This window comes from Notamacropus eugenii, chromosome 6 (genome assembly GCF_028372415.1).
Source record: "Notamacropus eugenii isolate mMacEug1 chromosome 6, mMacEug1.pri_v2, whole genome shotgun sequence".
Taxonomy (NCBI): domain Eukaryota; kingdom Metazoa; phylum Chordata; class Mammalia; order Diprotodontia; family Macropodidae; genus Notamacropus; species Notamacropus eugenii.
In genome coordinates, this window is record NC_092877.1 from 208796606 (window position 1) to 208820276 (window position 23671).

Sequence of the window (23671 nt, forward strand, 5' to 3'; positions counted from 1 at the left end):
AAAACAGACTGTTCACCCTTTCGATTTTTTTTGTTTTTTTTAAAAATTATACCAATAAAATTTCTTTCATTCAAATATGTAAATGTTCTGCTTCATAAATGTGCTCCTATCTTAACTCCCATTTATTTCTCACTTGACATTACTGTGGCCCCCAGAGAAGCAGAAACTTTCCTCTTTCCTCTGTTCTCAGAGCACACAATCATGTTTCCTACCACCTGTCCCATTATACACCTACTCAAAGTTTCTGCAGGATTACTGTCACCAAAAGCATTTATTATATATACTCCCATGAATGGTAGCACAGTAATGTGCTTACATTTCATTGTTTGAAGATTTTATACAAGAAGTATATTTGTATTCCCTCATTTCTGGGAAATTTACACACAAGGTTCTGAATGTGCCGTCCCCTCCCTCTGGTTTATCATTCGTCTGACTCTTAAAAGAACATATTAAATTAACTAACCATAATTAAGTCTAACATAACTGACATCTAAAAAGTATTTTAAGGATGTGCAAAATGGCTTGCATATATTTGCTTATTTTAGCCTCACAATCTAAGCACTACGGGCATTATTATGCCCACTTGACAAGTAAGAAAACTGAGGCTGAGAGGTTTGCCTACAAGTACGCAGCTCATGACATATGAACCCAGACCTTCGTGCTTTTAAGTCCAGGACAATAACTACAACAAAACACACACTGCCTTCCAATAGAAATGTAAAACAGTAACTAACATCTTTGCTCCTGACAAAAAGAGCAACTGTCTCACCCCTGGAAAACAGGGATACCACTACAAGAACCCACAAAACACTGCCCATTGATGCTGCTTCATCATTTCATCATTAAGACATTATAATCAAATACCCCGTGGTGAAAAATCACTTGGTCAATCAAACTATTTCACTTAAAATCATGTTTTCACAAAATAGATTAATACAGAGTCACTAATGTAGAAGGGTATATCTCTAATATACCAGAGTCATCAATCACATATCCAACTTCTCCATCTTTATCATCTTACTTTTGTTCCTTTACACTTTAACTTCTATTTATCTCCTTCCTTCAATGATCATCCAGGCAGGTGGTATGAGGACATGGCTGATCTCCCATTTTCATCACCCATCAGCTGCCACAGAGAAGCCTATAGTCCTCTGGCCCCTTCAGAGTCAAGGAGCAACAGTTGATTGGTGAGTTGTTACAACAGCTGAGAGAAGCTGGACGCTGGCCTTCTACCCCATCAAATACCCCATCAGCACCTGCTGCTGGCCAGGATCCTGGAAACTAAAGCACCAGAAGGAACCCAAGCAGAAATTCAAACAGCAAACTGTTCCTTTAACCAGTTCATACAGATATACTTTGTTTTATTGCATTCTGCAGATACTGTTTTTAAGAAATTGAAAGTTTGTGGCAAGGCTGGTTCGAGTCTCTTGGCACCATTTTCCCAACAGCACGTGCTCACATCATGTCTGTGTCACATTTTGGTAATTCTCATAATATTTCAAACTTCTCATATATGTTATGGTGATCTGTGAGGCTTTGAATGTTACTATTGTCATTGTTTTAAGGTACCACACACTGCGCCCTCATAAGATGGCAAACTTAACCAATAAATCCTATGTATGTTACTACTGCTTCTTCAACTGGCTATTCCCTGTCCTCCCTATTCCCTGAGATAAAACAAGACTGAAATTAGGCCAGTTGATAACCCTACAATGGCCACTAAATGTCCCGGTAAAAGGAAGGATCAATCAAAGCAGCAAACTCCATTGCTGTCTTACTTTAAGATATTTCCATAGCTATACCAACCTCCAGCAACCGCCATCCTGATCAGTCAGCAGCAGTCATCACTGGCAATTAAACTATCCCCATACCAATAAGTACCCTTTCACTCAGTGTTTTCAGAGGAAGTCTAGAAACTACTTGTCAGAGATGCTGTAGAAAGACATTCATTCAAGGACAGGCTGATATAGACAGTTCTAAAAGTTCCCCTGGAAATAAGATTCTGTGATTCTCTTTAAAGCTTTCTTCCTATGTGTTTGGAAAATTCAGACTCTGAAGGACATATGTCCCATAGTTACTTTGTCCATGCTGCTATTTCCTCATGTTTTTTCACTAATAAGTTATAATTTATCTGAGCCTTGAAAAATTACCTAGTGCAATGCATTGTTGGTGGAGCTGTGAACCAATGCAACCACTCTGGAGAGCAATTTGGAACTATGCCCAAAGGGCTACAAAAATATGAATACCCTTTGACTCAGCAATACCACTTCCCAAAGAGATCATATAAACGGGAAAAGGAACCACATGTACAAAGGTATTTATAGCAGCTCTTTTTGTGGTGGCAAAGAACTGGAAATTGAGGGGATGCCCATCAGCTGGGAAACAGCTGAGCAAGTTGTGGTATATGAATGTGAAGGAATCCTATTGTGATATAAGAAATGATGAGCAGGCAGACTTCAGGAACACCTGGCATGATTTCTATGAACTGATGCTGAGTGAAGTGAGCAGAACCAGGACAATATTATACACAGTAACAGCCATACTGTAGGATGACTGACTTTGACGTACTTATCTCCTCTAAGACAACTCCAAAAGATTCATGATGGAAAATACTGTCCGTATCTAAAAAAAGAACGATGCAGTCTGAATGCGGATCAAAGCCCATCATTTGCTCTTTTTTGTTTGTTTCTCCTTTCTGGTGGTTTCTCCCACTGGTTGTAATTCTTTACAATATGATTAAAGTAAAAAAGGTTGAAAAAGAATGTATATGGAAAGCCTGTATCAAATTACATGCCATTTTGAGGTGGGGGGAGGGGAGAGATGGGAGAAAATCTGAAACTCAAAATCTTATGGAAGTGAATGTTGAAAACTAAAAGTAAATAAATAAATTTATTTTAAAAAAACAAATTAACTAGTGCTTTTTCCAACTGCTCCATTCTTATGTAAGCCACTCCCCCTCAACTCTTTTCTTCATAGCAGTGGTCTGAGAGCTAAGAGACCTGGTTCTACCACAAACTGTGAGTCTGCCTCTGATCATGTAAGTCTACTACTACACCAGGAGCTCCAAACTATCACCCAGGCAAAAAAGGCAACGAGTTTCAATTGGTAGGAATTGTTCTTGGTGAAGCCGTGTAGGCTTTCAGTGATTACTCTTTCCCTTTCTAAATGGTCATAAGCCAACCCTTTATTTAGCAGTATTCTCCATAAAGTACCAGGCCTTTGGGTAACGTCTCTGGAATTGACTTCTCAAATTCACTACTGTCTTAGGCATGCACATGCTGCCCTCCTTCCCAGTCACTCAAGATGTAGCAGGGCTTTATTAAAAATGACTGCACTGCAGGTGAAACCCAACTGACAACCTGAGTTGTAAAAGGAATGACTGTGACAGCATTAGCAAAATATGACATAAAGAAAGCTGACCCAAAAAAAGCAAAGCTCTGAAGGGTTCAAGTCCTTTCCCCGTTCATGGGTCTCATTAAAGCTTTACCTTGGAGTTGTAGATGGGATGAAACATTAAGATAGCTGTAAATTTGGGCACATGAAAATACAACAAGGATTTCTCATATTAACTTTCAGAAGTTTATTTATATTATGAAATTAAGGGGTACAGTCAAGGTGATTAATGTGTTCCATTCACTCTGAATGCCAATCTCTTGTTTTGTGTTTATCCAGTTCTCACAACTTTGACCTATTTAAAACCTGGCAAATTTAGCAACTGCTTTGTGATATATCTAGTAGATGAAATGTAATTACCTCTATACCATAAAGTGATTACAACCTATGGAATATAAAAACTATGAAAAATCTTCTAGAAATTCTCCCAGTGGTTGAAATCCAACTTAAAAGCTTACAGTTTGCAGCATAACCCACTTCTCTTTTAGAAAATCAGGACAACCCTCTCCCTTCTCAAGTAACTTGGAACCTCTCCTCCACTATCTCTCAAAGATCACTGACAGTGACAGTTCAACCTGAGTCACAAAGCACTGGGTTTGATGACTTCATTAATAGCAGAACTGAACAATGAAAAAAGCAGTAGACCTGGACTCCAGAGACGTGGGTTTAAATACCATCTCTGACACTGTGTTAGAGAATGACTAAATAAAAGTCATTTTACTGGTCACAGCCCAGTCAACTCCCCCAAACTCCAGTTCTTAGAGGAGTGGTCAAGTGCATCACTAGAAGCAGTTTCCGCATCATTGAAATGAGGGGTCTGCACCAACTCAGGTCACAGAAGAGCTATGAGGCTCAAATGAAGCAACGTATAGGAGGGCTTTACAAACCTTCAAGCACTACTGAAACATTATTTACTGAGGAACGTCAATACACTGTTTTTGAGTTTCCTCTTGCCTCTCAACATAGGTAAAAGAAAAAAGCACTTTTCTGGCCTGACAATTTATCTATCAGACTCAGCTCATTCCACTAAGAAGTCATAAGATGCTCCGACACTCTTAAAATATTATCCCAGCTAGTGTTTATCTATCGCTTTAAGAGTTACAATAGCCACTTTATTGTCCTCATTTTGCAGATTAGGAAGCTGAACCTGGGAGAGATTCTATGGCTTTCCCAGAATCCCATGACCAGTTGGTGACTGAGGGAGAACTTGAGTTTGGGTCTTCCTGACTCCCAGTCTAGCACTATATCCAACTCTGCCTCTACCAACCCTAGAAAAGCCCTCTCCCAAAATGTAAGGTGCCCAACAGATTACAGCCAGATTTCGGATCTTTCTCTATCACAAATCTTAAGTAGTCAGTTCTCTTCAAGCTTCTCATCATTTCTACTTCAACACTAGTCTTCCTCTTTGTTGAGAATCCGGTCCCAGAATAGCAGTTTTCTTAGGTGTTCCTTTGGAGCTCGAAATTACCATTAAATCTACTCAACAACTTGTCAGTTGCTCTACTTTGGGCAGATAGGAGATTTTTGGTTCTTTGCTGCAGATAAATGGTTTTTATACAATTCCTACTCCCCTCCTCTCCCACCCACCCACCCCTGCCCCCATTTTGTTTAGTCAAAGTAAAATCTGTGTAAATCTGGAAAATTACCAGTAACGAAAGGTCAGAGAGACCATGGATTAATGGCCAACGGTTCCTCAGATTCAATGTTAGTCATTAACTTCATGCCTAGAATCAGGTTGGATGTTTAAAATGGAATTAGAAATCTTTCACACCTGTGCCCTCCCTGCCTCACCCTATTTATACAGTTCCTTTTAAACCTGACTGAAACCTCACTTCCTCCAGGCCTCTCCCAACGAATCCCACTTTGATGCCTTTAGTTTGGATCCCTGGGCTTGCACTGAACTTAACAAATGAGGACCTGTGTTTTCTTGAGAGCACCTGCTGAAGTCCCCTTAAGAATCAGAAACTAGTCATAAAAGAAGCAACGAGAACACTAAGTGGCTGTTAAAAGGGACTAGAATAAGAGCCAAAGAGAGCTAAACTAAGAAGCATTGTCCTGGTATGTTTGGCCATGAGAAGAGGGAACACTTATCAGGGGGAGGGGAAGAATTCCTTTGGCAGATTAAGAAACCGGGAACTACAAAACTTCATTCTGGAAACTTCCAAGATGAAATCTTAACACATTCTATTTTCCATAAAGAAACAAATCTATCCCCCAAAGGGGAGGGATTTCCTCCTCCCCCAAAAAAGAACCAATTGTCCCATAAACAAGCTAGTTAAAACATGAGATCAACTTTTTGTTTTCTGTACATAGTTTTCTTGTGTTCCAGTTTTGGGTCAATGTTTCCGTCGCTTTTCTTCAGGTGCACTCAAATAAGCTCATGGTGAGTTTCGCTTTCTCCTTCTAAAGAGCCTCCTATCATTAAAGGGATCAAAGAGCCTAAACGTGATCCTCTCTCAAATCAAACAACCAGAGTTTCTATTCTGCCTCAAACACCTCGTCTCCCTCAGAATTAAACAATAATTAAGAACCCTCTAATTGCCCCTTTAGAAACAGTATGCTTACTACTACCTCACTCTTCAATACATTGTTTTTAACACTGTCAATTCTTTCTTACTTTGATAAAGACCATGAAATGTATAAAATAATGCAAAATGTGCCCCCTACTACAGTCAAATGAAAACAGTCGTCTACAATTAACACTAATCTTGTGAAATTACCAGGACTGCCTGAGGTTATAATTTGGACATAATGAGTCTATAAAAACACAGGCTCAATGAAGTAATATATGTAAACATTTTGTATAGAATACAGTTTTTTGTTAATGCAAATCTATGCTTACATGTGTTTTGTTAATGATGAGCCAATAGAAATAGATTTGTTATAACACAAAGTCCCTACTTTATTACTTTCCATCTTAAAACATCATAAACTAAAACTTCTCTAATGGTTTCAGCAACAGTCATTTGTAGTTTCAGTAAGACTTGTGACTACAGCTACAACAAGCCCCCAAAGTGACAAATACATATGCACAGGGTGTCCCAAAAGTCTTCACTTATTTTTGTGCACCTCTGACATTAATAATCTAGTGACATGGGCCTTCTCACACATATGTTCCATGCAGTCCATGCACTTCTCTGTGAGCGTTCAAAGATTTCAAAGTCAAGTTCAAGAATAAGTCTTTCATTTTTTTAGACATACATGGCCAATGTGGGAATTCATTTGACTTACCTATACATGTTTGTAAGAGGTTTTTTTCTTCTTGCTTTACAACTGGGAGGAGGGAAGTGGGAAAAAAAGGCAGATCTTTCTTAGAAAAATTTAAATTAATCTTTTTAAAATAATAAATATCTTTTATAAGGCCTTAAAATAGGTATAGGGGAAACCTCTGGTCCACAGAACAGAACTGCTCTTCTGTTTGATTTCTTTTCCTCCTTTTTAAAAAATACATATAATAATCTTTATTTTATGCAAACCTATAACTCAACAGTTACGTTAAAATAAAAAAGGTTAGCAACAGTACAGGAAGAAATTTTTAAAATATGTAATGATGGTAGAGACTTCAAACACTCCCTTATCAGAATATTACAAATTAGAAACAGTTCGATTTCATTCAGCCCACTAGGTGATACTACCATATTCACAAAGCCGCAAGCCCCAACGTAATTCCACCACCATTACCACCTCCTCCACCAAGGAGGCTATTACAAGGTAACTTTCCCACTCAAAGTGGAAACTTGACATTTAAGAGCAATCAAACGGGCTGTGAACTAGGGATAAACAGATTGATCAAAGGTCTTTTGTTAACCCATGACAACCATCATGTGAAAAGCAGCAAGGAGTGACTGATATAAGCAGATTAATGCAACTAAAATATTCACCTTACAACCAACTAGGGCTCTCCCTCTCTTTGGTGTCATGGACAGACCCCTTTAGCAGTCCGGGGAAGCCTATGGACCCCTTCTCAGAATAATGGTTTCAAATGGATAAATTAAAATATATAAAATTACAAAGGAAGCCAAGTATACTGAAGTAGTCATCAAAACATTAAAAACAACAGAAACATTAGTAACAAATTCACATTCTGCCCCTGAAATCTACAGGCAGAACCTAGACTCTGGACATCAGATCAAGAAGCCCTACTCTATGGCTACGTTTCCCCCCTCCTACCCTGTTTCTCCTCATTTTTTACTGGTAACAAAGTGGAATGAAAGCATTCCGTTACATAATGGTTTTGCATTTTCCCCTCTTTTTCCTCCTCCCAACATCCATCCTCATAAATTCTGATTAAAAAATTCAATTGTCATAGGCCTTCCTTCTTGCTCCAGTTAATGGCTAATATGTAAGATCATAAAGGCACTAAGTCTCCCCTTTATTAGGAAAATGTAAGGGAAATAATTATTAGGAAAATAATAAGTATTAGGAAAATAAACTCCTCCCAAAAAGTATAAAGAATATGAACAGTATAGTCAGATGAACTAGTTAAATGAAGGGTTTCATAATGTACAAAATAAAGATTTCTTGACTGATGTCCTCAAAGTTAATAGATTAATGTCATATACATGACAAATTAAAATCTTATATTCCTTGTTATTAATTTTTAAGACTAGGCTTCCCTATCTCTCCCAGGCTAAAAGTGCAAGGGAAACACAAAGGGCCCCAATCTCACCATTTATTGACCCAGGAGCTCCAATTCCCACCAGGGCCCCCTTAAATAACCTGCTACACCCCCACTCTCCCAGGATTGCCTCCCCAGGCTGAACTTAACAAGGACACCTGATGGGCACAGTGCAGTGCAACTCAAAAGTCCCATGCTCAAGACACAGGACAGAACAAGAGACAACCATGGTCACTGTCATGCCCAGCTCTTACAGGAGGTAGACTGAATTTTTTTTATTTTCTAAGAAAATTATCAAATTTTGAATTAACAGTGTGGACTTAATCAATATGCATTATTAAGTGCCTAGTATTTACCAAGAATACAAAGAAAAAAAATCAAACAGCTCCTGCCCTCAAGGATTTTCCTTTTTTCTGGGGGGGATGGGGAAGAGGGGGAAATAAAGAGGAGAGAGAGGATGGGAGGGGGAGAGAGACAACAGTCCAAACCCTGGCTTTACCCCTCTCAGGAATCCTAGGCAAATCATTTAATCTCTAAGCTTCAGTTTCCAAATCAATAAAGTTTAGATTGGCACTTGCAGAATTGTGATAATGAACACAAAAGTGATTTACAAATCAGGTAAGATGACAAACTAGCTTTGTTTTTATTGTGGGCTCCTTATCATGTTCTTTATTATGGATCTGAGGCTCTTGATAAACCTCCTGTTTAAATAGGCGAGTCAAAGAAGGAACAGGAAGGGCAACATGAATTTCAAACTCACTACGTGTTTAGGAGAAATAAGGAGGAAGAGTTAATGAGTTGTGTGGATCTCTTTTTAAAGCATTTGGTTTCTTTTTTAATCCATGAAAGTCCAGCACATTGGTCAGTTTTACCAGGAACCAGATACCCTGATTCCTACTTCAACAGACAAAAGATAAATCCAAGAGTGATGAAACCTACAATAATGAATCCTAGATGAAGCTGAAGGTTAATTAAGGCTTTACTTCCAACCATCCTTTACTTATCTGTATTCTCCAGAAAGTGAATCATCTTGAGAGTTTGCTTCAGATTACGGTAAGGGGGAGGGGGAGGAGATGAGGACAGAAGAAACCCACGCTTGTTTCTTCTCAGTCTGTTTTCTATCAACCAGAGGATAATTTTACTTCATGGACAAGTTATCTCTCCACTTCAGCAACTCCAGAAAACTAATCCAATTTCCTTGGATTCCTGAAAGCCAGATCTACCAGATTCCTGGATAATGAAAGAGTAGAAAGCAAACAAAGAACTACCCACTAAGTTCAAATGCTTTCATATTTGAAACAAAAAACCATAACCAGATTCTGGCAGCTAAAATTTCATAACCACGATTAGTGTGACAAGCTGAGCTTAAAGTCTGACCTATTCTTGTCTTTGCACTTGACCTTCTAATACGTTAAGCAGCAAAGTCAGTTATTGTGGCATCTTCTCTCTGATTCCCTCAAATCTTCGTTAAAAGAAAATTGGTTCCTTTAGCTGTTAATACAGAAGATTATTTTACTGTCCTTGAGTTCCACGCTAAATGAAGATTCATGACAACCATCAACAACCATCTAGTTGGCCTTCAAATAGAAAGCTTAGCTGAAGCCAGGTTGGAAATGCTTTAAGTGAGGAGTTTATAGGTGAGCCTAGACATAACAGGGATCAACTGCCCAGGAACAGGGTAAACTAACCCTGGAGGTTTTAATAAGCAACACCATGAAGTCACACAACCAAAGTGACTGTGGGGACTTTTTCCAGGGACTCAGCCTCACAGTGACTTTTCTCCAAATGACCCCGGAACTTCACTTTCAAGTCCCTCTCTCCTCTTAATTGTAACAAAACATCACAATGAAAGCTACTGGGCTGAAAAAGAGAAGGAAAAAAAGCCTTGGCGTCCTCCTTGTGGGTCACACATATAAATGTCATTTAATATTCTTTCTCCTCAGTTTATTTTCCTTTCCAAACTGCCAGTTTTAAGTGTTGTTGTTAGGTTTTGTTATTATTTTTTAATACCTACACGGACCAGCAGGGTTATTGAACAGTATCCATGAAGAGGCACAAACACCACACAGTACGTCTGTCAAATTACAGTACATTTTTGAGTGTCAGATAATGGTTACAGAGTAATGAAACTGATTTTTATTTGTATCTTGCAGCACAAATTTCATTCCTATGGTCACACTTTCCATGTATGTCTAATACTTTACCTTTACAGTATCTGTCATGGCAAGGTTATCTGCAGAAATTTATTTACTAAGACAGCCCCAGAAAAAGATAGTAGGATTGTAGAAATATAAAATATTTATATAAAATTCATTAATTTCATAAAAATTTATTCATGTAAAATTGCAAATATATAAAAATACATAATTCATTTATATAAAAATATAAAAAACTGGAAAGAAGAATTCCAGCTGGGGTGATGAATGGTCCCTGAATGGGATGGTGTACTTTGGGGAAGGCCTAGTTGTGCTGACGATGTGCATTCCAATCTTCCATCTTCTACCTCCTGCACTGTCACTTAAGCTTCCTTGGGTCTCAAGGGTCTTCATCTGCTAAATGAAAATCTCTAAGGACCTTTCAGTTGTAAATCTGGGATTCTAAAATCCCCAAAGCCCTAGCAGGGACATGGCCCTCACAAACATCAAGTGTAGCAAGTTTCTCATCTGGCTTTTTCCAACAGGTAACTTGGCCCAGTCAGTAGATGGCAGTCAGAAGAACCGTGTTTGAATTCCAGTTCATTTCACCGTTGAACACAGACCCTCAAGTTCCAGAGCTGTGCTCAAGATTACACCACCTCTAAGGTTCCTTACAGCTCCGAAAAGTCATGATTCTATTATGTGGGGGAAGGAGGGGACAGGGGTAAAAGTTCCCCATTATCATAGGAAAAAAGTTTGTAAAAATTGCTTTTATGAAGCGGAAGAGAAAATAAACGCAAACCCTAAAATCGATGCACTTTAACACCTAATAAAATCTATGAGAACACTGAGATTAACACCACAATCCTCATTTGTTTACTTCCTTCCTCACCCCACTGTCAATACAAGAGATTTCCTGCCAAATTAGGCCATCTGGTCAACTTATTGCTGTAATTATGACTATTATCCACACTATTTACCAGAGAGGTAATTTTTCAATTTTCTCTTTTATAATTAAGATTCATTCATTTTATTAACTAAAATAAATTTAAATAGGTACTTAAATAGTTTTTATAAAGCATATCTTCCCTTTAAAAATCTACAGAAAAAACTGTGAACAAATCAAAGATAAATTACTATTATTCAAGAGGAATGTGTGAAGCTCTTATAAGTGAAAATAACTAGAAATTTATTTTTCAGAAAGATACCAAATAATACTTTTAATTCTTTAAAGCCAGTGTTCACAATTATTTCTCATTAACTATAATTTTCAGTTATTTTAAAATTAACTGAATATGAGAAACTTATTCAGACTAATTCAATTAGCAGTCTAAAAGTAGATTTTTACATGTAATTTTGAACATAAGTAAAATATTATTTTTTTAAGAAACACAAGAGATTTTCATGCCATGTTAAAACATACAAACAATCCTTTTAATGTCAAAATCACACTATATTCAAAATGACCTTGAATTATAATATTTCCTATGTCCTAATAAAAAATATCACTATTTTCTCAGGTGACAAGTCAAATACTGATTTTATTTCAATAGTGGCAATCCAACTAATCACTCTCAGGTAGGCATTTACTAGTCAAAACAAAAAGCTGAAATATATTGGGATTAAGGTACTTAATATTTTTTAACAGTAGAGACACTACTAGGGATAGAAATACAATTTCTACCTTGGCACATGCTTCATTAAAATTTAATTAGTACCTGGGTTTAAATAAACCTTCTCGTGACCCTATTAAAGTTTCTTTCATTAATAATGCAACATGCTTTTTTTAAAAAGACTTTTTGTAAAAAATTAAAATTAAATACAGTTGTCTCAGGAAGGTTACTGACCTTAAGAAACTAATAATTTGAGGAACAATATTTTTATTCTAAGTTTAAAAAAATAACTTGGGTGATCTCTGGAAATTCCAGTAATGAAAGGGTTCAAATATTTATATGCATAAAATTTTAGCCTAGCCTAATGTCAAAGATCCAAATGGATCTGTGATCTCACCAACCAAAATGTTCCCTTCAGTAATGCACTCTGAAACCAATCCATGTCAAGAGAACTGATGAAATTCTTGTCAATGTCCTGCCATATTTGCCATAGGGATGCAGTGGGGGTGGGGGTGGGAGCTGCAGCATCTATTGATGTGCTGTAAGCCTTCTTTACCTTTGCTAAACATTGGGAAGACACTACTGGTGCTATCAGGCTGTCCACCTGTCATCTCCTGCCTTTTCTGCACGTCCAATCCATCTTCTCCTCCTAGCATACATTTCCTTCATGACTTCTCATACTCCTGTTCCTCTTCAGATAAGTACAGAAAGGTTCATCACCTGGCAGGTCAGACGATGAAATCTCTGGCCATGCCAACTTCAGAAATGATAAGCAAAAAATGGCCCTCACTTCTATGTAACCCCTTTACTCTTCTGCAAGAATGGTGGCTGTGGTGGAAAAGTGGGCAAAAAGGGTGGAGAAGCACATAGTTTTTAGACCGCATAATAAACTTCACTTTGTTAATAATCTAAAAAGGAAATGCTTTTCTAATGACCAAAATACAAACACAATACCAGAGAAGCTAAATCGTATCAATCTTGACATTCTCGCTAGAAACAAAACTAGAAGAAAGAAGGAAGTTGCTGCTAAAGTATGGTCTTCTTTGGAGAGGAAAACACTTGGCCATCTTGTACGGCAGTGCTAATTTGCAAAAAGACCACTGTGAACAGAATTGTAGCTTACACACCATCAGCTACAAAAGAAGAGGTAGAGAAAAATTTAGGAAGAGCTCAACAAGAACCTCCTAATTAAATCAACGTATACTTTGATACTTGGTGACTTCAATGCAGAGGTGGAACTAGGTAAGATGGTGAGACATGTTGGAAGCCACGGACAAAGACTAACAGACTACAAAGACGCCTCACATCTTTATATAATGAATGCTTCCTTAAAGAAAAGAATGGGTCATGGCTAGTGAAAAATAACATCACCAAAAATTGAAACTGATTACATTTTAATAGACGGGAAAAAACTCATTACTAACGTGGAGATTCCAGGATATTAGACCTAGAGTTGGAAGGAACCTCAGAAGGCATCTTATCCAACCCCTTCTTTTTATATATGAGTTTTCTGAGGCCCAGAGAAATTCACTGAGTTATCCAACATCACAAAGGTAGTAATGTCCCAAGTGAGATTTGACCCAGGTCCTCAGGCTCCAGGGCCAGTGTTTTTTCAACACTGAATATAGGAGGAAAAAAGACATGCCCAAGAAATGTAGTGGAGCCTAAAAGAAATTAGATAACAAAGAAAGAATTATTTCACTTCATTTTCTGATTGGTTTTCATGAAATTATATGTTTGTGAGAGAAGAGTGAGCATCCTGTGTTTTCTCCAAGCTAATGTACTCATTCTGAGGAAAAAATGAATACGGTGAAGGTTATATGTAGGGAATAAGTTCATAAAGATGCAATACAAGTTTCACAGTCTATGGATTTAATAATTATCTCCCAGGCTAACACTAATTAATTAGTCTTTCCATTATCTCTAGACCCAACAGCAACAAGAGTTCTTCAGGACACTGTAACTAAGCATTACTTTAAATCAGCAGCTGCCAGATACAATGGCTCTCTAAGCCTTTTTATACGTGTCAAAGTGAACGTGGATTGGAGTTAACTTCTGAGAGGATTCATTTAAACTATTTTTCCACTCAACCTCACCTAGCAATGCAGAATCAAAGCTGACAATACTTTATGGCCCAGTAATAATCATGGCAATCTTCAATTATTGTAACGAATCAAATGTAGTATCTATCTCCAAAAACAGGTGTTTTTCTCCATGTTCAAACAAATATGCTTGTAAATTATACCAGGTACTGATAAAGGTAGTGAGGACAGTTGATATACATTATTGAAGTGATGTTACTTCCTTCAAGGCTAAAGGTTGTAAATGTGTGGATTACCATTTTTTATATATGGAAGAGATTAGGTCAAATCAGGTCAGGAAGAAAATCTAGCTTCCCTATCAAAAAGAAGAGGCTCTCTACCTTCTCCTAAGAGCTTTCCAGCTTTCCAGACATGATCAGAAAATCAATGAATCTAGAAGTGGAAGGAACCTTGGAGATCATCTTGTCCAATCCCCTCTGAAAAATGATGAAACTGCAGCCCCTCAGGGCTGAATGGTCACACTGTAAAGGACATTACTAGGATTTGGATTGTGGCACTCTCACTTCAAATCCAGCATTTTTTCACATAATATCACATTATATTATCCTCCCAAAGGGATATCAACAAATAATTATAATCCCTAAATCATGAAGCAAAAAAAGGATGCATGTAGTAATTTTGGCACATGATATGGGGGTTCTGATTTTCTTGTGATATAAATTTTTCCAAGTGTCAAAGAGCTAACTATAGGTATTTATCTGAGCCAAAATAAAATATTTCAGATAAACCTTTAAAAGTAAGAAATTAACTTAATTATCTTGACAAGTTCAAAACGTCTTGGTCACAGATAACATTTTGTCTGCATAGAAATACACCAAAGTTTGGCGGTTTTTACTCTCTCCTCCCTCCAAATGTAGTCTACACATTAGTGACTGGTTATTTCTGGTCGTACAACAATTATTGTACTTTATTTAGGATATATGTTCTGAGATTTTCTGGAAAAATCTAGGTGAGAAAGTAGAAGATTTGCATTGTCCCTAATCCCCTCTTTAAAATAGGTTAGAGGAAATCCTCTTTCCCCTGAAGGAAGATTAGTCAGAAGCCCTAGGAAAAAGAAAGACTTCTTTTCTATTTCGTCATTAGGCTTGTCCAGAAACTGCAAAGGAAATGTATTAATCAGCTCCAAGCACAGGGTAAGCAAAGTGATCTACAAAGAAGGATGAAGGAAACAATGACCACCCGCCTCCCTCTACACACGCACGCACGCACACACGCACGCATGCACACACACTTCCAAGTCTTCAATTGAGTGGCTAGCACAATTCCCTCCTGCCAAGATAATTAGAGTAGGAACACATATTCAGAGGCCATCTAGTTCAATCCCCTCATTTGACTAATGAGGAAACTGAGGTAAATGGAAATGAAGCCACTTGCCCAGGGCCACAAAGGTAATAACTGGCAAAACTGGCATTCACACCAAAGCCCTCTGACTCTGAATCCAAGCTCTTTCCACCTTGCCACCCTGCCTCCCTTCCCCATCCTAGTTAACAAAGGAGGCGACAGAAATTTTACTCAACACACCCACAGGTAACTTCGGTGGTTCCTGGTAAAAACACATGAGTTTTTAGTTTCTAAATTACATCACAAGGATCTGTGGTCTGTGTTGAATACCGAACAAATGACATCACCTCAACTGGCCATGTTTTGTCCGAAGAGAATGGGGAACAAGGACCCTATCTATTTACAGAACTTCCTTGTTACCCCCACACCTTCCAATTAAAGCGAATAGCACTTTAACCTATGCAGTATACTGGTAAGAGTGGCAGTGTCCATGAGGGCAGCTAAGAGAACCACGAGGTTCATGTAATTCTACTGTAGAGTTCAAGTTAAATTTCCAGCCACATGGAAGGTCACTTGCAAATATCTCCAAAGACAACACTATTTCCTGTGATGCAGGGATGGGCCAACAAGAATAAGAAACAAGAAATAAAATCAAATAAATAAGTTTTTTATAAAGCAAATAAAATTTACTACAAGAACTGGACCAGGAGGAAGACTACCTAGCAATGCAGAATCAAAGCTGACAACACTTTATGACCCAGCGATAATCTTGTCAGTCTTTGATTGCTGTAATGTACCGATCATAGCATCCATTCCACAAAGATAAAAAGTGGCCAGTAAGAGGTCAAAAACACCTGACTTCAATTACTATCTGTGTGACTCTGGACAAGGCACCGCACCTCCCTCTGCCTCAGTTTCTCAACTGTAAAGTGGGGACAATAATGGCAACAAGGATCAAATGAGGTAATGCTTCTTCTTAACACAATGCCTGGCACATAGGATGCTTCTTCCTTTCCCCCTTATCCCCTTCCCCCTACTGGTTCACTCACCACTGACATGGTTCAATCCAGTGACATACATGGAAACATCTGTCCTGTCAAAACTCCTAGCTCTCTGTTCTTGGATTATCACACAAAAACAGGAAAAGGTCATGCTATATCTTGTTTCCAGCAGCCTAAAAAAGCACATACACATAATATGTTTAACACTAACTAAACCGTATAGGCACTGCTTATACATAGGGATTTCAAAGAAGCTAAAATGGTTTCTAATTCTAATATATATATTTCTGTATATATTTCTAATTCTAATATACATATGTCATCTTCTCAGTAGAGACTGATGTGGACACACCAAACCACTGATCTCATCAAATGTAGACTCTACATTCAAGATATGTCTTAACACTTTGCTATACCTTCACAGGTTCATAGATGTAAAGATGGAAGAGACGTTAGAGGTCATTTGGCTCAACCCATTCACTTTACATGTGAGGGTCCCAAGGCCCAGAGGGGTGAAGTCATTTGTCCAATGTCACACAGGCACTAAATCCCAACACCAAGGCCTGATCCCAGCATTCTAGATTGAATGCTCTATCCAGGGCATCAAATCCCCTCCTTTCAGAAAAGAGGGTTTCATAGATGCTTTTTAATGATGGAAACTTGATTGTCCTAAATGACTTCCCCCCTTCAAATTCATAACTGCTTTCCCTCAATATTTCAACAAGTTCTTCAGTGTTTATTATAAAAGGAACCCTCCCTCCACAAAATCCTACTCCCATACTTCATCATGGGGTCAAGATGATCTGGGATTTTCAAAGGCTAAACTAGTGTAGTTAAGCTCTGGCTGGAAAGACTCCAAGTGCAGGCCCAGTAGGCCTATATCTCAAGGAAGTCAAAGACAAAACACAAACAGCCCATTCATATTACACCAAAATACTCAAAGCAGCATTCTACAGTAGGAAAAAACTAAAAAAAAAAAATAAAACAAAGCAGAAGCCCAACAATTGGGGAATATCTGAAAAAATTGTGACATATGAATTTAATGCAATACTAGTTCATTGTAAGATATAACATATATATAAGATATATTAATAATAATATAGCTAGCATTTATATAGCACCTATCATGTGCCAAGCACTGTGCAAAGTATTGTGCCACTTAGCTGCCAAATGTTATTCTCTATTACTAGGAGGTGTAGTGGATAGAGTGCTAGGCCTAGAGTCTGAAAGAGTTATCTTTCTGAACTCAAATCTAGCTTCAGACACTTACTGGGCCCTGGGCAAGTCACTTAACCCTGTTTGCCTCAGTTTCCTCATCTGTAAAATGAACTGGAGAAGGAAATGGCAAACTACTCCAGTATCTCTGCAAAGACAACTCCAAATGGGGTCAAGAAGAGTCAGACATGACTCAACACACACTAACATTACTCTTCCTATATTCCTGATATTAATTTTATTATGTTACTATTATTACCGTACCATGCTCAATATTATTATTAATATGCTAATAAGATTATTGAAGTGCTTTTACATAGCACTTGAAGGTTTTCATCATGTTTTATATCCTTACAAAAACCCTGAGAGACAGTTGCTATTACCATCCTCTCCATATTACAGATGAGGAAATTGAATAAGATAGAGGTTAGGTGATTTGTCCAGGGTCCCCTCCAGGAATGTGTCAGAACCTAGATCTGAACTCGGATCTTTCTGACTGCTGGGTCTAATGCTCTATATCCCCTACACTACCGAGCTGTCTCCAACATGAGGAATAAAGACAAACATGGGAAGACTTGTATGAACTAACTCAGAGTGAAACAAGTCAAATCGGGACAACAATATGCCCCAAAACTACAACAACATAAATGAAAACACACTTTCCTCCTCCCAGAAGAGACTTGACCCCTGGATGGGTTAGTTTGGCTTACCTGTTGTTACAAGGGAAGCTTCAATGTGTGTGCTAGGAGAGGAGGTAAAGAGGAGAAGAAGGATGGGGTAGATCCAGACATCATGGTGACTCCAAAACAAACACTAAATAAAGGGGCTGGTGGCACACTTCGTGGGTCTCTCATCCACACACCAGGCTAGGTGTGGAGAGAGAGATTCATCACAAGAAGTTTGGTCTCAAAGTCTTGATGGTACTGACCCCTGGAGCTCATCATTAACATCTCCTGAAGGATGGACGGATTGTGAGTGGCACATAGAGAGGGCTATAAAATCAAAGATCTTTTCAAGCACTAAGAGTATTAAAAGCAACAAACGGCTGATTCAAACTCAGGTATCCAACAACCTCACCTATCGAGAACACAATGAAGAACCAGAAAGTACGTAAGACAGAACCCCCCTGAGTAACTGAAATAACTGTCACAAAGGCCGGGCACCCGGCCCACCAAGGTCTCTTGGCCCTCAATGAGCACACCAGTCTAACAAACTTGGTTATCAGATTTGTAAAATCCAGAAAAGACTAGTAATGTCCAATCAGAAAAGGGAAGAAAGCAACAGGAGATATACACATTTCAAAACACATCAGCATGAATGATTATTCATTGTTAGCCCTACAGAGCTAACCACAAGCACATCAGAGAATAACTGATTGGATTCTCAGTTATCCCCTCCCACGTCCTCTGCCCCACCAAATTTTCATCTACTGATTCCTTCCCTATTGCTTTCAAACAAGCCCAGGTTTCCTTAGTCTTAAAAATAAAAAAATAAAAAAAAACCTCATTAGATCCTACCATTCCCTCGAACTAATATCCTATACTTCTCTCTTTCTCTGATAAACTCTCAGAAAAAGCTTGCAGCTTCCACTTCCTCTAGTTACTCACTCCTAAATCCTTTGCAATATGGCTTTTTATGCCAGAACTCAACTGAAACTGCCTTCTCCAAAGTGACCAATGATTTCTTAACTGCCAAATCTTATGGCCTTTTCTTGGGTCCCAATCTTTCTTGACCTGTCTGCTGCATTTGATACAGCCAATCAACATCTTCTCCTAAATACCACCATCTCCTCTCTCCATTTTTTGGACAGTATTTGGACAGAATTCCCACCCTGACAGAGTGAAGCATGTCTGTGTGTTTTTCAGCAATGTGACCAGGTGCCTTCAACGAGGACAAAACAGACATCAAGATCAGCTACTACACTGATGGTAAATTATTTAACTTGAAAAGGATACAAGCCAAAACTAAAATGGAGGAAGAGTTAGTGAGTTAACTTTTTGTTCATAAATGATTGTGCACTTATCGTAGCCTCTGAGGCTGAGATACAACAAAATACGGATTGATTCTCTACTGCTTATGCAAATTTTGGCCTAACACTACCAAGAAAACAGAACTTCTCCACCAGACAGCATCACACAGTCCATATATGGGACCATGCGTTACAGCAAATGGAGAAATTTTGAATGTTGTGGATAAGCTCACTTACCTTGGCAGTACATTGTCCAGGGAGGTACTGAAGATGAGGTGGACACACTCACTACCAGAGCTAGTGGAGTATTTTGGGAGGCTCCAAAGGAAACTATGGAAGAGAAGAGGTATCAGGCCACCTACCAGACTGAAGGTCTATAGAGCCATTGTGCTGACCTCATTGTTGCATGCCTGTGAAACCTGGACAGTATACCAGTGAAATTGAATCACTTCCATCTGAACTGTCTTAGGAAGGTTCTGAAGATCACCTGGCAGACACTGAGGTCCTTTCTCAAGCTGAAAGGTCAAGCATTTCAAACTCTACTGCAGAGAGCACAACTCCAATGAGATGGCCAAGTTACTCGAGTGCCAAACATGTGTTTGCCTAAAAGACATTTTATGGAAAACTCACACATGGCAAGCACTCACATTGGAGAATCCATACAAAGATACCCTCAAGGTCTCTCTGAAGAACTCTGAAACTGACTGTGAGACATGGGAAACAACAACCAACTACCACCATCCTTCCAGTCTCCTAGCATTATAATGTTGGTATTATCCTAGACTTTTCACTTTCCCTCACCCTATACATCTAACCAGTTTGCTAAATCTTGACATTTCTACCTCTAAAATATCTCTTACATTTCAACACCTTCTCTCCACTCACATGGCTACCACCTTACCTCAGGCCCTCATCACCTCTTAATTTAATTACTGCAATAGCCACCTGATTAGTCTCCCTAACTGGTCCCTCACTACTCCTAGCCACTGATACCAAAGTAATATCCCAAAAGTGCTGATCTTATCATGTCACTCTCCTATTCAACCAACTCTACTGGCCTTCTCTTGCCTCTAAAATAAAATATCAACCCTCCATGTAGCTTTTAAAGGCCTTTTAAATGACAACAAACTTATAATTTATGCCACCTACTGTGCATATATACTAGCATTTCGACATGAACACTTACTATCTTTTTTGTCTGGATGTAAATTTGGTTCCCTGAACCTACACTTCTCCCACCCAAAATGAAAATCTTTTTTTTCCATGCAATCTCTTTAAATTTAATTCTCTTTAAGCCTTCCTTCTTGGCCCTTTCTCATTCTGCTGTTCTGGAAGCCTTAGGAAAATTCTGCTTCAGTGAATCTTAAAAACTTTAAAGGATTTATATTAGATTATGAACTCCTTGACAGCAGGGACCTGTCTTTTCTTTGTATCTACGGTGCCTGGCATACAGTAGGCATTCAATATATGTCTGATTGACTGACTCAAGGCATGTAGCCCACACCCTACCAGAAGCATTTATCCCTTCTGTATCTTTGATTTCTTGTCACTAGGTTCAATCCAAACTCCAAATCCTATTAATTTCTTCTTCCACAATGTCTGTTCCATTCGTCTTTACCTTTCCATTGCTACCATTCCAGTCCAGGTTGTTACACCTGGCTAATTACAACTGTCCCCTATCTGGTCACCCTAAGTCTAGTCTGACAAAGATTCTCATAAACCAACCCATACCCAAAGCATGAATTTCCTCTACAAGCTCCCGGACCAGAGGTCATTCAAACTTGGCTTAAACACCTTTAGGTACAAGGAACTCACTATATTACAAGGACATTCATTCCACTTATGGACAATTGTAACTATAAGGAAAAACTTTCTACCATTAAGCTAAAAATATGACTTACCTCTACCGTCTACCCATTGGTCCATAGTTCCACTTAATAAGGTCATGAAAAACACATCTATCTAATGCATTTTTCATACTACAGCCCATAAGAGCAGTAATAAAGTATCTCTTCTCTTCCTTAGGCTAAACATTTCCAGTCCCTCCAAACGATCTGCATGATTTGAATTCTCTCCCCATTATGGGCACTATCTGAACACAGGTTCGGGTTGTGAATGCCTTTCCTAAAATACAGCAAGCAGAAATATCCATAATACTCCAGATATGGCCTAAATAGCACAGAGTAAAACAGGTTCAGCCACCCCTTCCTTCCACGTATATATATTTTTAGGCCTAATTTGTCATTTTAGCAATGCAGATATCTAATAGTGTTAGATCCCTGCCTAGGAGCACCAAGACAGTAAGTGATTTAGCAATTGTCATAGAACTTGTGTATGCCAGAGTTATGGACTGACCCAAGGTCTCCTTGACTTTAGGTCAGCCCTTTTACACGCTAAGCCACACTGCCTCTCATTCTGGATGCTACATTGATGCTGCCACCCAAGACTGCATGAACACTTTGAGGGTCACAAATACTGTTAATCTCTACATAGCCTTCAATATAAGCTATTTTTTAACCATGACTCTCCCCCATCCTTTAACTGTGTAGTAAATTTTTAAATCCAAATATTATTAATATTCTATTAAATGTCATTTACAAAAACATTTTAATACTAACATCACTTTTCAAGATCTTTTTGGATGCCAATATTGTCATTCAATGTTATCACTCCCAGAATTGCACATCTGTGAATTTGACAACCATATCAATAAATTAATCTAGCTAATTGATTTTAAAAAGTTATTCCACAAAACAGAAACAAGGAAAGGACAGAGCCTTGTGATGCCTCACCACATAGCCTCCTCTAGTTTTACATCAATTCATTAATGGCATTATCTCTTTAGAGTCAGGCAGACAATCAGTTTGGAATCCAGCTTATTGAATCCTTTCTACAATATCTTGGAATACAGCATCAAATACACTCCTAAAATCCAATATCATATCTCTAGTTCGCAACCCTTTCCAAATAACAATTAGATTAGTCTGCCTGGACTTGTCCTTAATGCACTAGTGTTAGGTTTTAGCAATCTTGATGATTTCTCTAAGTGATCAAAAACCATCCTTTTATGATGTTGTGTGTAAGAAAGAGAAGAAGAGAGGGGAAAGGAAAAAGAGGATAGAGAAAGGGAAGAGTATGAGGGACTGAGACTGTGATTTCTTTAGTGCGAGAAGCTCCTAGCAAGGAACTCCCTGGAGTAAAGCAGATAGATACCTTCTCCGCAGTTTAATGGACTTAGAAAGTTGCCTGAGGTACTAAAAACTGTCAGGGGTTGGTTGCTTAAGTCATTAGGTCTCTCTTTTTTGAACCACAAAAAGAACATTCCAAACACAGAGTCTGAATCCAACCATAGACTTTCTTAAGAGTAGTCCAAAGGAGTAGAAATAAGTGAAATGAGTTTGGAAAGCTCCCAAAGTGATTTTTTTTAAAAAAGTTGAATAAGTATTAAATCTTTCTGCAGGGTAAGCATTCTGAGACAATTCATAAATAATATTATCTTACTCTTCTAAAATTTGCCAGGAACCAGTGTCAAATTCACAATCTCCTATTTTGAAGAATCTACTTCTTTCCCCCCAAACATTTCCTCTCATAATTCCATTTGGAAGCCAACTATCCTAAATATTTAAGGATATTTATAAAGAAAGAATAGGAATTATTCCTGAAAAAAATGCAAAGTAACAGCCTATGCTGTTAAGACTTTTCTTAGATTTGAGAGACCCTGGCTTTCAAAAGGTTTTCAAATCCTGATGCATGTCACTTGCAGATTAAGAGCCTAAGCTCTGTCATATCAACACAAAATCAGCAAAATATGAAACTCTCACTTCTGAAAAGTTATGTATTCTGTAAATAAGAAGGCTTCTCTGAAATGTTGGGATCAATGTTCAGTTCATGTCTGACCCTATGTATCACAAGATTTAGACCTGGAAAGGACCTTAGAGATTTAACTCAAGTTGGATGAAGAAACAGAACCAAAGAATTAATTGACTTGCCTAAAATCTCAGTCCAAGTTATCTGACTCCAAATTCAAGGCTCTTTCCACAACACCATGTCCCATCCAGAAAACTGCTGCAGGTTACATGGGAAATATTAAGTAAATGATTTCTACGTTAAAAATAAAATTAAATCATCTACAGTAAAACTTCCATTGCGGGGAAACAATGTGGCCTACTCGAAATAGTCAAGTTTTGGCCTTAGAGTCAAAAGACTTATAGGGTCAAATCTCTATTTGCTACTCATTGGTTGTGTGTACTTAGGAAGTAACAATTTCTTCAGGCTCCAGTTTCCTCACCTATAAATTGAATAGGTTGGACTATGTGAGCTCTAGTTGAATACCCTAAATAATAG

The 23671-nt window shown here is 38.2% G+C and overlaps 1 protein-coding gene across 5 annotated transcripts in view; it reads right to left on the reverse strand.

Annotated features, from left to right (window-relative positions):
• The window catches only part of ATP11A (ATPase phospholipid transporting 11A), a 214924-nt gene that overhangs the window by 179975 nt on the left and 11278 nt on the right, over positions 1-23671 (reverse strand). The window contains exon 1 of one of the 5 annotated variants that reach the window (XM_072621939.1): positions 16192-16280. The exons of the other annotated variants lie outside the window; for them this stretch is intronic. Within the exon in view, the coding sequence (XP_072478040.1) occupies positions 16192-16200 (9 nt within the window). The 5' untranslated portion in view covers positions 16201-16280. Of the gene's footprint in view, positions 1-16191; positions 16281-23671 lie in introns of those variants that run through there. 5 annotated transcript variants of the gene reach the window in all.